This window comes from Phocoena sinus, chromosome 1 (assembly GCF_008692025.1).
Source record: "Phocoena sinus isolate mPhoSin1 chromosome 1, mPhoSin1.pri, whole genome shotgun sequence".
NCBI classification, from domain to species: Eukaryota; Metazoa; Chordata; class Mammalia; order Artiodactyla; family Phocoenidae; genus Phocoena; species Phocoena sinus.
Genome location: NC_045763.1, coordinates 32,981,791 through 32,996,951, shown reverse-complemented (window position 1 = coordinate 32,996,951; position 15,161 = coordinate 32,981,791). Strand labels below are relative to the sequence as shown.

General features: G+C 41.3%; 1 protein-coding gene and 1 non-coding gene across 4 annotated transcripts; both read right to left on the bottom strand.

Annotated features, from left to right (window-relative positions):
- Positions 1-1,726: 1,726 nt before the first annotated feature.
- On the bottom strand, positions 1,727-14,981 carry ZFP69B (ZFP69 zinc finger protein B). Of its 3 annotated transcripts, none has more exons than XM_032631951.1 (6): positions 14,886-14,981; positions 13,948-14,381; positions 10,256-10,341; positions 8,146-8,272; positions 7,784-7,882; positions 1,727-4,192 (listed from the first exon to the last, which is right to left on the bottom strand). In XM_032631951.1, exons 2-6 carry the CDS (start codon positions 14,072-14,074, stop codon positions 3,024-3,026), a joined length of 1,608 nt encoding a protein of 535 aa, XP_032487842.1. In that variant the 5' UTR covers positions 14,075-14,381; positions 14,886-14,981; the 3' UTR covers positions 1,727-3,023. The 3 variants fall into 3 exon arrangements, with proteins under 3 accessions (XP_032487842.1, XP_032487847.1, XP_032487851.1); XM_032631956.1 differs by having other exon boundaries at positions 7,784-7,879; XM_032631960.1 differs by lacking the exons at positions 10,256-10,341; positions 13,948-14,381; positions 14,886-14,981 and having other exon boundaries at positions 8,146-8,287.
- On the bottom strand, positions 8,514-8,609 carry LOC116745574. The gene has a single exon (XR_004347487.1). It is a non-coding gene; the product is annotated as a small nucleolar RNA SNORA12 (small nucleolar RNA).
- Positions 14,982-15,161: the final 180 nt, after the last annotated feature.

Here is a 15,161-nt window from a genome sequence, read left to right as displayed (position 1 = left end):
ATGTAAATACACAAACTCAAAATATAGGAAATAACCTTTTCAGTGATACCAAGACTAACAACAGTCATACAAATAAATTATATATGAAGGGATGAGTTAAACTGGAGTGGGGGGCTGTTGAAGGGGTGGAGCCTGCCTTCGCCCGGGAGAGGGGCTGCGCATGCCACCATTCAGTCTCCATTTCAGCCCTGTTTCTTACCCCTGTCTCTTCTGTGTCTGGTGTCTCTGATTCCAGAGCAAATTGTCCTTCTCCAGAGAATAAACTCTAGTCTCCTTTGGGATGAAGGAAGGTGGTAATGTAAACTCTTTTACAAAAACAAAGATAAAGTCATGTAGTTAATCAGCCCTACTTAACTGCATTTTAAACAAATTAACTTAAAAATACCCTTCTATCTTAAAAGTATGTCAGTTATGATTCACCATTCTTATAATGAGGCTTATAAATTCTGATCCATTTGCAAAGAAAAAAAAGGAAACGGAAAGGTTTCCTCACCTATAAAATCTAGGTGAGACAGTATAGGAACTGCCTTTCTCTACTGTCATAGATACGTAATTCAATTCAGTTCAAATCAAAGCAATTCAACAAATATTTCTTGAGTCCCTACTGTGTGCCAGGCACTATTCTAGGCACTTATGATACACTGGCAAACAAAACAGATCCCTGCTCTCATGGAGCTTACATATTAGTAAGGGGAGACAATAGTAAATAATAAGCATAGTAAATATGTAAATTATCTAGTATGTTAGGTGATATGTGATATGGACAAAGAAAGAATAGAACAAATTAAGGGGGGGTTGGGAATATTGAAGTTAGGGGGTAAGGGACAGATTGCAGTATTAAGTAGCATGGTCAGAACAGGCTTTAGTGAAAAGGCAACATTGAGCAAAGATGAGAAGGGAAGGGTAGGATGTCTGAAGGAACAGCTAGTGCAAAGGCTCAATGGCAGGAAGAGGTTGGAGTTCAGAAGAAAGGTCTAGGCTGGGGACGTGAATTTGTCAATTAAACAGAGATAGTATTTTAAGCTATAAGACCTTATATGAGATCACTGAGGCAGGGACTCACTGAGGCAGAGAAAAGTGTTGGTCATGCCTTTCACTAAAAGAAGCAATCAGAGAAACCCAAATTCTTGGGAAATCTAAGACCATGGAAACATGGACAAACATATATAAGGAACAGTGAGCATCCTCACTCTGTCCTCTGCCCATCAAAGTCATACAGGACCTAAGAGTTAGGAGCCAGTTGTTTTTTGTTTTTTTTAAAGTAAATATACTAATAGAAAATACCTAGAGATAATGGTATACATTCTGGATTAGCAGCTTTACTTTTGATAGTTCACACAATGCTCAGGCAGTTGAATTGTTTGTTCTTCCATTTAAGAGTAAGAAGTTGAACTTGACCAATCTTCAATTATGTTTGGAAGGATGCAGTATTTATAAATACAGTGAAGTACTATGAATCAACTCCTCCACTTCTTCTCTCATACTTCCCTGCCTCAGTTTGGCCCACGGTCACTTTCTCCCTGGTCCTCTTTGGTGGGCCTCTAGATGTGTTTTTCTGGGGCTATCTCAAAGACTCTCCCACTCAGCAGAAAGCACATTTTTGAATCTAATACTGTACATTTGGCAAATGGAAAGTCAAAAACAATTAAAATGGCAGCCACCAATCTTAATATATCTATCTTCAAAAAAACATCAATATGTATTAAGGAATTATGGCTTAATTTTCTTACGTGTAATAATGGCATTGCAGTTAAGTCTTAACAGAGTGGTGGTTATCTTTTAGAGATACATCTCAAAGCACTTGTGGATGAACAAAAAAGCATCATTATGAACTAAAGTCTGCGTAAATATCTCCATAAATAATTCCTAGGTTTCCAAAATAGCATCATAATTGTGATTTAAAAAAATTTTTTTTGCAACAAAATACCAAAGGAATTGGTAAGGAAATAAGATTTTTGGCATAGATATAAACAAACATACAAATTTGACATTAAATGACAGTCCATTGTCAGTATTAATCATTTTACATACTCTATAGCAGGAGTGGCAAACTACAACCCTCGAGCTAAATGCAACTCAAATTTGTCTTTTAAATAAAGTTTATTGGAACACAGCTACACCCATTCATTTCTCAGTGGTTCTCAAGTAGGAACTACCTTGCCCTCCAGGGGACATCTAGCAATGTCTGGGGAAAGTTTTGGTCATCACAATGGATGAGGGGACTACTGGCATCCAGTGGCCAGGGATGCTGCTAAACACCATACGATGCACAGGATGGCTGCCCATAACAAAGTATCTGGCCCCAAAATATCAGCAGCACCAAGATTGAGATACCCTGATTTATATATTGCCTCTGGATGCTTTTGCACTAAAATGGTAGAGTTGAGTAGTTCTGACAGCGGCCATATGGCCTACAACACCTAACATATTTACTATCTGGCCCTTTATAGAAAAAGTGTGCCAATTCCTCTCTATAGAAAACCATAAAATATAAGTATCCCATGTATAGCACATTATCTATCAAGTCTAGAAAAACCCCTTTAACATTTTTTCTTCTAGAAATGAGACAACTGACATTTTTATTTATACCTCTTCCAGCCATATAAAGAGCTATAGTAAAGATTATATTTTATTCTGATTCATTAAAGGGATATTTAAAACAGTGACTCTCAAAGCCAATCACAGATCACTGGCCTGTTGTGATGATTTCACTGGTCCACAGTGAAATGAGAAAAATAAAGACAAATTTGGGAGATTTTCATAAAGCTAAGTTAATTCAAATGTAAAGGGCTGTTCTCTATGAATATATCCTTCCTGTATTTTTAAATATTAAAATGCCCTTTCTTTTCTGAAACAATGCAGATAATAGGTAGTGCTTTTTTTTAATATGGCAAAATTAATAGTTGTAACATTGGGTCAAACCATTAAAAAATAATTATTGGTTCTTGAAATCCAAAAGTCAGAAAACCATAGATTTAGAGGTTTTTGCTCCGATTTGGGGATTCTTTGATGTTGAACATATTTCACATATCATTGCTGAAGGTATTTCTTAAATGTGTTTTGCAATGTCGAATGAGTGATGAACTACAGCTGAAGGCTTTTCCACATTCATTACAATCATATGGTTTTTCTCCAGTATGAATTCTCTGATGTTTAGCAAAGGATGAATCATGCCTGAAGGCTTTCCCACAATGACTGCATTTATAAGGTTTCACTCCAGTATGGACTCTTTGATGGATAGAAAGATGTATTCTCTGGCTAAAGGCTTTCCCACATTCCTTACATTTATATGGTCTTTCCCCAGTATGAGTTCTCTGGTGTTGAGTTAGGTATGTGCTGTGGCTGAAGGTTTTACTGCATACATTACAAACATAGGGTTTCACACCAGTATGAATAATCTCATGTTGCCTGAGGTGTCTAATCTGGAAAAATGCTTTTCCACAGTCTTTGCATGTAAAAGGTTTCTCTCTGACATGAGTTCTCAGATGCTGGATCAGCCCAATGCTCTGGCTGAATGCTTTCTCACATACACCACATTCATAGGGTTTCTCCCCAGTATGAATTCTAACATGTTGAGTAAGAGATGATGGATGTCTGAAGGTTTTCCCGCATTCTTTACACTCATAGGGTTTCTCGCCAGTATGGATTCTCTGATGTGGAATAAGGGATGAACTTTGGCTAAAGGCTTTTCCACATTCTTTACATCTGAAAGGTTTCTCTCCAGTATGAATTCTCATGTGTTCTGTAAGATGAATGAGCTGTTTGAAGATTTTTTCACAAATATTACATTCAAAGGTTTTCATTCTTGTATAATTCCTTGAGTGATTAATCAAACCTAAATTGTATCTACTTTTCCTTCTAGATATGTCATATTTATGGTGTCTTTTTCTTGGAGGATCTATTGGTCCTGGAATAACTTTTGAGTACACATGAATACTTTTCACATATCTGTTAGATTCTTGGCCTCTCTCCTGTGTGAGTGTTTTCTTGTGGATCAAGGGGATTTGCCCTGCACCCATTCCTTGGTTCTCCTCGTGGTTTTCTAACTTATGACATTTGGAGTCCCTTCCCAACGTGGAAACCAAGGTGCTTCCTCTTGTGGACCTTTCCATCATCAGGTCATGGTGTAATTCTTCCCATGAGATGTCACTCTTTAAGATTGACTCTTTGGTTTCTGTTTCATCCTCCAAGTCTGAAAGAAATCCAAAAATATAAATAACTCATATTCACTGAACTTTAAAAAATAAATGGCCACAGTGAGAACAGGAGGGGAAAAAAATAATATATACTAGGTACAGGAGGGTTGGACTGTCTTCAAATAGGATCCTGCCACCTAGAGAGCTGATGTGAAAGTAACAAGGTGGTCAACACAAAGAAGCTGTTAAAAGTATGTAAGGTGACTTTAAAAATTGGGAGGAGTTCATCCATGAGAATTGCAAGAGGAAATGGACTAAGATGAAAGCATCACTGGAAGGGCAAATATCAGAGATAAAACAAGGAGATAAGAATTCTAACACGATATCATCTCGAGCTTATATTTCTACGACAAAATTTTATTTACTTAGAAAAATTTAAGTATCTCATACTCTGTGCATGTTAAAATGAAACATCAAATAATATAGAAATGCATTCACTGAAAAAGGATAGCCTCTCTCAATCTCATCCCCATTTCCTTTAATCTCTTAGGATTTTGGAATGCATCTGTTCAGACATTTCTCAATAATATACAAATGTGAATGTGTGCATTTGTGTATATATGGTCATAAATATACATTTCTACCCAAAAAAGGGAATCATGGAATACATATAGTTCGGCATCTGTTTTTTTTTAAGCTCAATTATATGTCTGTACATTTAGATTTATCTCATTCTTATTAACAATTGTACTACATTCTACTTACAAACATATTTGTTTGACTTTACTAAAAAATATTTAGGTTGTCTCTGATTTTTCACTTTGTCATTATATGTAAGTTGGTGTACACTCTTGTCGATGTTTCATAGGATTTACTAAAAAGAAAGTATTGGGTATGAGTATGTGGGCTATCACTGAATATGGGTGCCCCTCCCTGCAAACTCACTGGATTTTTATCAATCTTCATAATTTCTGCCTACATAAGAGGTGAAAAATGATTTCTTAATTTGTGACAAAACATTAATTACACTGTAAACTCTTAAAAGATAGAGAATATGTATTTTATCCGTAGTATATATGACACAGCATTTTTGGATGAGGGAGTTTCCTGGATTTTTACTCTCTATTCCTATCCAACCATTCTGGACCCTGTCATCCTAAAGCACCAACATTTCCAGTTCACGGCAAAATCTTAGTCCCCAGAATGTCTAACCTCATTTTAGTAATAGCTCATACAAAGTACTTGGTAATAGCTGAATAAATTTTGAAGTGGACTCAAAAAGCAAGTAGAGGTGTTTGGATTACTTACTACAGGGAATAAGAAGGCATTTAACTTTTCTTTTTAGGGTAAAAAAAAGATAAATGTGATATTTCAAGTGGTCAAATCTGGCAGTAACATTCAAAATGATTCAGAAAGAAAAGGAGGACGTCAACAAATGCAACTAGAAATTATAGTAATTCGCATGGGATGATGGGAACCTGGCTTAGCAAGGTCAACAGAGATGAAGAGTAGAAGTGGACCTAGCAGGTAATATCAAAGAAAAAACCACGGAGAATGAGGGGAAAACAGAGTAGAAAGCATGAAACATTCTTGCTGATACCATGATTTCTAGTCTCAGAGGCTAAAAGAACAGGAGGAGTCAGGATAAGAACTTTGTTTGAGAGAGAAGATAGCTTCTGTTTTTGGATATGCTGGGCTTGAAGTAACAACAGCATGTCTATATAGAGATGTCCCAAACACCAGGGATATGTGAGAATAGAGTTCATATGAACATATATGACAAAGATGAAAATATGGGGACTATAGATGTCAAAGGGATAGTTGAGACCATCATAATGCATTTGTGGGAGTTTGTGCAGAAACAGAACAGCAGTGTAAAAGACAGAGGCTCCTCAGGGATTGTGGCAGAGACTGTTGGCCATTCTGAAATCTCTTCTCCCTACTTCTGGACACACAACTATACTATATTTCTCAATCTTCCTTGAATTTGATTGAGTGAAGTGACAAAGGTCTCCCCCATTAAGTGAATGAGAGTGAAAAGTGATGTTAGCCATTCCAGTCTGGCCCGTAAAAACCACCCAAATGAACCCCTCTGTGCTCTTCTTCTACTGCTGGCCAAACTTAGTTGATGAGGAGGCCCTCGAGGATGATGGAACCACCATGTGGAAGGAATCTCTGTCCCTGAATTGTCAGGGGGAAAAGAACTGTCCACTGAACTAAACAGATCAATACATGAGCAAGAAAGTCCTACTCTGTGTGAGCCAAACTTTAGAGTCTATATACTATAGTAGTTTAGCTTAGCCTAAAAAAGGTGTCAATTATATATCTGCATTAAAAAAGGAGACTGATGAGAAGCATTGAAGAAGCAATAAGAGAGATAGAGGAGACAAAAATTATTGAATTAGCTGGTGGAAGAAAAGATACCAAGAAGGTGGTGTGGTCTATATAACCTAATGCTGCCCTGCAGGACAGCACCATAAGAACACAAGCTGTGGCAGCTTCCCTGGTGGCGCAGTGGTTAAGAATCCGCCTGACAATGTGGGGGACATGGGTTCAAGCCCTGGTCCAGGAAGATCCCACATGCCACGAAGCAACTAAGCCCGTGTGCCACAACTACTGAGCCTGAGCTCTAGAGCCCACGAGCCACAACTACTGAAGCCCCCATGTCACAACTACTAAAGCCCATGCACCTAGAGCCTGTGCTCCACAAGAGAAGCCACCGCAATGAGAAGCCCGTGCACCACAACGAAGAGTAGCCCCCACTCGCTGCAACTAGAGAAAGCCCGTGCACAGCAACAAAGACCCAATGCAGCCAAAAATAAAATAAATAAATAAAAATTTTAAAAATAATTTAAAAATAAAAATGGGTTGTAATTAAAAAAATAAAAAGAACACAAACTGTGGAGTCAGAATGATTAGACAAATACTGATTCCACCAAGTAGTAGCTAAACAATCATGTACAGATTTCTTAACCTAAGAGCCTTCTTTTCCTCATTTGTAAGGTGGGGTTAAAGTAGGCACAGGACTCGCAGAAGCCAGCTTGGAAAACAGTGCCATTATTACTGTTACATTATTACTGAAGTTGAAGAAGACTATTAAAAGCCATTGGATTTGGTAAGAAGGAATTCTGTAGTGACTTCTCAATGAGTCATAAATTATCTGAAATAAAAGTTAAATTACACAAGTTAAAAAGAGAATCAGAATTGAAGATATGGTCATAGAATAAGATTTAGGAAAAAATTTTAAATGGAATCATCAGAGAAAGTGAAAGTCAGGATACAATAACATAAGGATCTGGTGAAGGGTACTGTCTTTATGAGGCGAGATCCATGGATAACTCAATGTACAGGAGAAAGAAACTATGATCAGGGTAAGGTTTAGAATGCTGGAGAAAGCAAGAAAACCACAAATGTCAGGTCAGGAGAAATGGTGAAGGCTGCTAACCCTGATGAGAAAGGCAGCTCTTTTCCTCTGACTCCAAAGAAACTAATGAGAAGAGGCAAGTGCAGGAAAGGGGGGACAGAGTGGTAATCAGGTTTCTTGTGGGTCTCACCCAGGTGGCTGCAACCTCCCCAGTGGCCTGAAGAAGCCTTTAAGCCGAACTCTCTGGCAAGCATGACAAAGGCTCCATCTGCCTTGCTCTTACCTGGACTTGGACCTCCTGAAATCTCTCTCTCCATCAGCCATGGTTCTTCTCCCTTCTCCAACTGGGAAATCACACCAGGTTTGGAAAGCTGATACCCTGCTTGTGAAGAAGAAGAAAACTACATGTGCTGAGGTCAGAGAGGCATCCCAAGAATTTAAAGATAGTTCTTTGTTATTCAGGCCTTCTGAAGGGTAGAGTAGAAAGACCAGAGCAGAAAAGACCACAGCAATCATGACTTGATGTTCAGAAGGAATTAGAAATCTCTAACACAGAACCCAAAGACCAAGCATACCACTTAACTTAGAAATAAAGATTGTTATTCCAATAGACAGGTTCTAGTTACAAAGGGAACCCATCCTTACCCACTGAGACCAGGTTCCCATAGTTCTCCAGCATCACCTCCCGGTACAGATTCCGGTGAGCAGGGGCCAGCTGCCCCCACTCCTCCTGGGTGAAGTCCACAGATATGTCTTTGAAGGTTAACAGTTCCTAGAACATCAAATATGTTCCTTTTCAGCCAGAGTTAGGAAGTTGTTCTAACCTTGTCTAGATGCTAAGAGATTTTAGCCAAGTTTTCCTGGATACCCTCTTTTTTTTTTTTTTTTTTTTTTTAAATAAAAGCAAATCCATCATAGGGTTGGAGAAACTCAGCAGAGATTCTCCTCAGGCTAGACAGGTCTAGTCTATGTCAGTCTGTATGTAAGGACTTAAATTTATGAGGTAGCCTGCCACATGTGGGAGCCCATCTCTGATGCAGGAAAGGCTAGAAAGAGATCTCTTTGTCATCAAGCCTCTGCCAGTTCCTACGGACACCCTCTTGAAAACTGGCTGATTCTCTGCTGGAGGTTACAAAACAATGCAGGGAGTGTGTAAGCTGTCTTTTCCAACTCACAATTTGGTTGAAGGCAAAATACTCATGAACTATATTAAAGAAGGTCACAGAACAGTATATAGTAATTTAGGTTAAGGACAATAAAAATCAGGAATATTTGAGAAAGGAAAGGGTTCAAAAGGGGCTAAGGCCACAAGAGAAAACAGGGACCCTGGTTGGGCTGAAAGAATTGGTTAAAATGAGAACATTTCGGGACTTCCCTGATGGTCCAGTGGTTAAGAATCTGCCTTCCAATGCAGGGGAAGCAGGCTTGATCCCTGGTCAGGGAACTAAGATCCCACGTGCTGCAGGGCAACTAAGCCTGCGCGCTCTACAGCCCGCGTGCCACAACGAAGAGCCCGCTTGCTGCAAGGAAAGATCCTGCGTGCCACAACTAAGACCTGACGCAGCCAAATAAATAAATTTTTTTTAAAAAATGAGAACATTTCAGCATGGATAAGACCCTTAGCTGGGTATTTCTGTTAGTAAAAAAAGTATGTGAGAACAGCACATTTTTAGAGGGAGCACGAATTCTGCCTAGTAAGGAAGATTCCTTGACCAAAGCAGACACTGCATTGTGAGGTACAAGAGCCTGTTATGAATGATCTACACAAATTAAATAACCATTTGGGTTATTTTTTAAAAATATTACCAAATGCAAAGAGACCCCAGAAGCCGGAAGGCTGAGATAATAACAAATTACTTAAGTATGGAATTAAGACTATTTTAATGCTTTTTATGTATTGTAAATAATTCTGGAATGCATTTTAGGCCTACTAGACACTAGCCTCCATATATAACTGATGAATTTGAGGAAGGTTAAAGACATGGGACTAAACCCTGTACCATGTGATTTTGGAAGTTATGGTCACTCCACTTTAAAACTCTTCTGTTCTCTAATAATATCTCCTTCTATAGTGGTTTTCTCTGATTACTCTCTAATTCTCTTGAGTTTCTCTATGCTTCCGGGGTTTGGCTGTGCAGAGCTTTGCCTGCTAGTGTCACTGGTTTTCTGATGAGCTCATGTATGATACACAGACACTATTAAACTGCTCTTTAGTTCTCCTTCCTTTTCTTCTTAACCTGTTTAGTTTGTGTCCTTTAGGACCTGTCAGTAGCTTCTCTACTCATTTCTCTATCATCTGTAATTCTGCTCCAGGACATGACCAAAAATCCTTTCTTAAAGGTCATTAATGAAGTGTATACATCTCCAAGAATATCAGAACCTCTCTGTTCATTTTAAAGTGTTGCTTTAAATATTTTACAATGTTTGTCTTTCCCCTGGATGACATCTTGAGATGCTTAAGGGCAAGAATTATATTATATACTTTTTCTCTCTCTTACACACACACACACACACACACTCACACACATGATTTTTAAATTTGTTGTATAAATGGCTAGAGGTTTGCTAGAAACAAGAGGGTTTCTGAGGAAGGTTATTACAGGTGGGGAAAATGCCTGTGAAATCAATCCATGCAGCCTGGTTTCTAACAGGCTAAGAAAATCCAATCCAGGAAGTCAAGTCAAAGAAAATTGAAGCCAGGGCTCTTAAAATCTGAGAAACAATTTCAAGAAAGTGACAGGAAACTCCAACCTACCTGGGATTCTGCTGTCAGGGACCCAGATGCCACTTCATCCTCAAAACTTTCTCCCCGGGTCTCATCAGCATCCTGAGATAGCAGAACTGGGAAAGGAAAAGAGCTCTGAGGTTTGCATCTTCCCAGATCCCCCAAATAGAAAAACTGTCTGCAGACCTGCTGAATCTGGCCCCTCTCTCAATACATTCAATACAATGAGGGACATTCAGAGCAACTCAAGAGCAGGCTGGCGCCTCCTTAATGAGGAGGATCTGCAGTGCGTTGATTGGGGGATTAATGTTTCCCAATGGCCAACGCTGGTCCAAAAGCACAGACCTACCAGGCCATTCCTTTGTACAAAAATCCTGAAAGGTTCCCCACTTTCAAGAAAGAAAAATCCAAACACTTTACCATAGACTTCAAGATCCTCCACAACCAGTCCAAAACTGCTTCTTCAAGTATTACCTGCCTCTAAACATCATCCTCTGGACACACCCACCACATAATCCTATTCACCATTCTTTGAACATACCTGGATAGCACCCACCTCAGTACTTTCCCCCAAGTCCTACTCGGTGAAAAACTGAGGTATCCTTCTAGACCAGTTTGAGTGAAGTTTTCTCAGAGCCCCTTAATGAGAGGAAAGCTTCCTCTCCCCTGAATTCCTCCAAAGCTTTTTAAAAAATTAATTTATTTAATTTATTTAATTTTGGCTGCATTGGGTCCCCATTGCTGCGCACGGGCTTTCTCTAGTTGCGGCGAGTGGGGGCTACTCTTCGTTGCGGTGCGCGGGCTTCTCATTGCAGTGGCTTCTCTTGTTGCGGAGCACGGGCTCTAGGCACGTGGGCTTCAGTAGTGGTGGCTTGTGGGCTCTAGAGCACGGGCTCAGTAGTTGCGGCACACTGGCTTAGTTGCTCCGCGGCATGTGGGATCTTCCCTGATCAGGGCTCGAACCTGTGTCCCCTGCATTAGCAGGCGGATTCTTAACCACTGCGCCACCAGGGAAGCCCCAAAGCTTGGTTTTTATCTCTACTCTGGTATCTATCTCAGGCTGTCTCCTATTATATTTATTTTTATACTTACCACTGTCAATTGAGTATTAGTATGAGTATATGCATAGAAACTGTATCTGGTTCATTTTTTCCCATCTGCTACTTAAACACAACTAAATTACGCCAGGCTGCTAGAATTCAAGAAATACTGGCTGAAATTTGACATATTAAAAATATGAACTAGCAATTAAGGCACATGAATTATTGTCCTTGTACTTTTCCCTTAACTTTTCATCAAGAATATTGAACACCCATATATCTGACACATTAAATGATCGTTAACATTTGCCATATTTGTTTCATCTATCTATATTTTTTTCTGAACCATTTCAAAGTTGCAGAAATCATGATACTTCCTCCCTAAATACTTCAAAGAGTCTTCTCCTGCATAACCATGATACCAATTATCACACTTCAGAGAATTAACAATAATTCCATAGGATCATCTAAATATTCAGTCCATATTCAGATTTCCTCAATTGTTCCCAAACTGTCTTTTATCCTAGAGTTTTTCCAATTAAGGCTCACACATTTTAAGCGGTTATTATTCAAAGACTCTCTTACTCTAGACAGTACTTGCCTTTCCTTCATGACACTGGCATCGACTTACTGTATCCTCATGGTGGGGTTTCTCTTATTTCTCCATCCCCTGTATTTTCTTTAAACCAGAAGTTCCACCGTTAAGATTAATTTGGATCAGGTTAAACATTTTAGGCAGGGATTCTTCATGGGGGATACAATGTGCTTTATATTACATCACCCAGAAGGCACAAAATGTCAGGTTATCCCATCACTGGGACACTTGGTTGAGATAGTGATCACTAGGACCTCCCTGGTGGCGCAGTGGTTAAGAATCCATCTGCCAATGCAGGGGACACGGGTTCGAGTCCTGGTCCGGGAAGATCCCACATGGCTGCAGAGCAACTAAGCCCGTGCGCCACAACTACTGAGCCTGTGCTCTAGAGCCCGCAAGCCACAACTACTGAAGCCCGTGCTCCGCAACAAGAGAAGCCACTGCAATGAGAAGCCTGCGCACCACAACAAAGAGTAGCCCCGCTCGCCACAACTAGAGAAAGCCCGCACGCAACAACGAAGACCCAACGCAGCCAAATATAAATACAATTATAAAAAAAAAAAGATAGTGACCACTAGATCTTGTCCCTGAAAAAGTATGCCCTTTCCCTGGCATTTAGCAAGTGATTTGTGGGGGCCATACCTTGACACCATGTGAATATCCTGTTCCCTACCAACCTTCCAATTACTTCATTTACAGTAAAATATTCTATCATTCTTTCTACATGTATTATTGGCAGGTATTCTCTGAAAAGGATGTAAAAAGCAAGGTAAATGCATCCTTCATTCCCATAAAAATCTATTTTCAACATAAGAAATCAGTGTATTAATCACTTCCAACGTGGCAGATGAGTTTTCTCCCCCCCTTCTCTGTTATATTTATTTATTTTGGGGGGGCTTCCTAAATTCTTTTTCATTTTTAAAAATTTTTATTGGAGTGTAGTTGCTTTACAATGTTATGTTAGTTTCTGCTGTACAACAAAGTGAATCAGTTATACATATACATATATCCACTCTTTTTTAGAGTCCCTTTCTATTTAGGTCACCACCGAGCATTGAGTAGAGTTCCCTGTGCTATACAGAGTAGGTTTTCATTAGTTTTCCATTTTATAAATAGTAGTGTATATATGTCAATCCCAATCTCCCAATTCATCCCATCCCCCCTTCCCCCCTTGGTAACCATAAGTTTATTTTCTACATCTGTGACTCTCTTTCTCTATTTTAAGTGTCATCATGAATGCGTGGAATTTTACTTATTTAAGGTGTTACAATCAATCTGGACACTTAGGGCTTCCCTGGTGGCACAGTGGTTAAGAATCTGCCTGCCAATGCAGGGGAAACGGGTTCGAGCCCTGGTCCAGGAAGATCCCACATGACGCAGAGCAACTAAGCCCGTGCATCACAACTACTGAGCCTGCACTCTAGAGCCCACGAGCCACAGCTACTGAAGCCCATGCTCTGCAACAAGAGAAGCCACCGCAATGAGAAGCCCGCGCACTGCAATGAAGAGTGACCCCCGTTCGCTGCAACTAGAGAAAGCCTGCGCCCAGCAACGAAGACCCAACGCAGCCAAAAATAAAATAAATAAAATAATAAATAAATAAAAGGTCCTTTAAAAAAAAATCTGGACACTTAAACTGTCCCCAATTTGAACCGGGCTTCTGCATCCTTCTGGTAGACGTCCATTGGTCTTTGAGCTCTTCCTTGCTATTCTAGCACAAGATACTCCGGTCTCACCTGGTACTTTCCCTACTGCCTTCTACTTCTGACCTACCCACCCAATACCTGGACAGGTCATTCATTTGATTCACATTTCCTCACTGTAAAATAAGGAAAATCAGGCAAGTCCTCTCAGCCCCACGCACCCATGGGGAAGATAAAAAGAAATAACATACACAGTCATGACACTGAAATATTAGTTTTAGTCTGAACTAACCACTACTACTTGGGAAAACCCCAGCCAGGAGCAACAATCAAGAACTCCAGAGACCTTTTACCTAAGCAGATGCTTCCTCTCAGCTGCCCACTTTCCTTCCCACCCTAGACGATGCTGCTTTGCCTCCCTCCCACCCAGCAGTCTATTCTCACCTCCTCCTTCAAACATCTTAGTCACGTCCTCCCACAGGGGCGCCCCCTCCGTGGCCTTCTTTGGATGGCGCAACTTCACCCAGGTGCTGGCCTCGACGGGCAGGGTGATTAGGAGTCTCTGAATCATGATAACTTCGGCGCTCCTTTCTGGCGAACTGTAGCTCAGCTCACAGGGCAGAGAGTCCTGACTGGGCTTGTCCACTTTTGGTGAGGAAACTGCCGGAAACTGACGGGAGGCTTCACAGTTGCACAGGTGTCCTCCACTCTCAGGAACCCGGCGAACATACAGCACCAAAATCCAGAGTCTGGACCTTTTTACTCCCTAGGCTCTCAGAAACACCTCCCATCCTTGCGCTCCATCTGTCTCCTCAGCAGGCAGCGGGAGGCTCCAGACGTTTATTCTAAATCGCCAAGTCTACAGGCCCCTAGCCATGCTGGTTAGAAAACATCAGAGTCAGCAAAAGGATCCGGAAAGTTCAATCACATGGTCAGAATTCTAGAACTTGCACCAATCACTGAACATTGTTTACAAAAGATACATGGTGACCGTGGATATATACAGTCCATATGGTCCAAAACACCGTGCTGGGGTCATGAAGCATAAAGGGATAAATAAAACCCAATTCTTTGTCTTAGGCAGCACTAGGTTTAAAGTAGTCTGAGATTTGGAATCAAAAATGATCTGGCTTTGAATCCCAGCTCCTTCCCTTGCCGGCTGCGGCAAATCCCGTAACCCCGCTAATCCAGTTTCCTCCTCCCGAAATGGAGAGGATAAACCTTTTCTCCAGGGCTGAACCGCCCGGCCCTGCCCTCGCAGCCTTTGTCTGAGCCGACTCTGGGGCGCGGGACACACTGCGCGCCACGGGTGACAGCGGGCGGGGCCGAGGCGGCGCTACCCAGCTTGTCCCCTCCCCAGACCCAGGGGATCCCTGGCTCACCCCTCTCACCAGCTCGGGCCGCACGCCCTAGCCCTCTCGCCGCGACGGACCGGTCTCCGCGCAGGGCCAAGATGCCCCACGTAGCGCAGCCCGGCCGGTGCGCCTGCGCGGCAGCAGCTTCCGCGCGCGGTTCCCGGCGTCCTGCGGGGCAGCCTGCCAGCTCGCCGGCGCCTCCCGGGATGCGCCCCGGGATACTGTCCCATCACTCTCCGTTTGCACGCAGCTCGGGACCCGAACCCAGGGAGAAGCAGCCTGCTCCTGCGGAAGGAAACAAAG

Excerpts from the sequence above, each read along its gene's own strand:
- ZFP69B (XM_032631951.1), bottom strand. The coding sequence starts at position 14,074 with ATGATTCAGAGACTCCTAATCACCCTGCCCGTCGAGGCCAGCACCTGG. Across the intron at positions 10,342-13,947 it reads TAAGATGTTTGAAGGAGGAG|TTCTGCTATCTCAGGATGCT; the intron begins GTGAGAATAGAC and ends TTCCTTTCCCAG. Across the intron at positions 4,193-7,783 it reads TTCAGGAGGTCCAAGTCCAG|ACTTGGAGGATGAAACAGAA; the intron begins GTAAGAGCAAGG and ends GATTTCTTTCAG.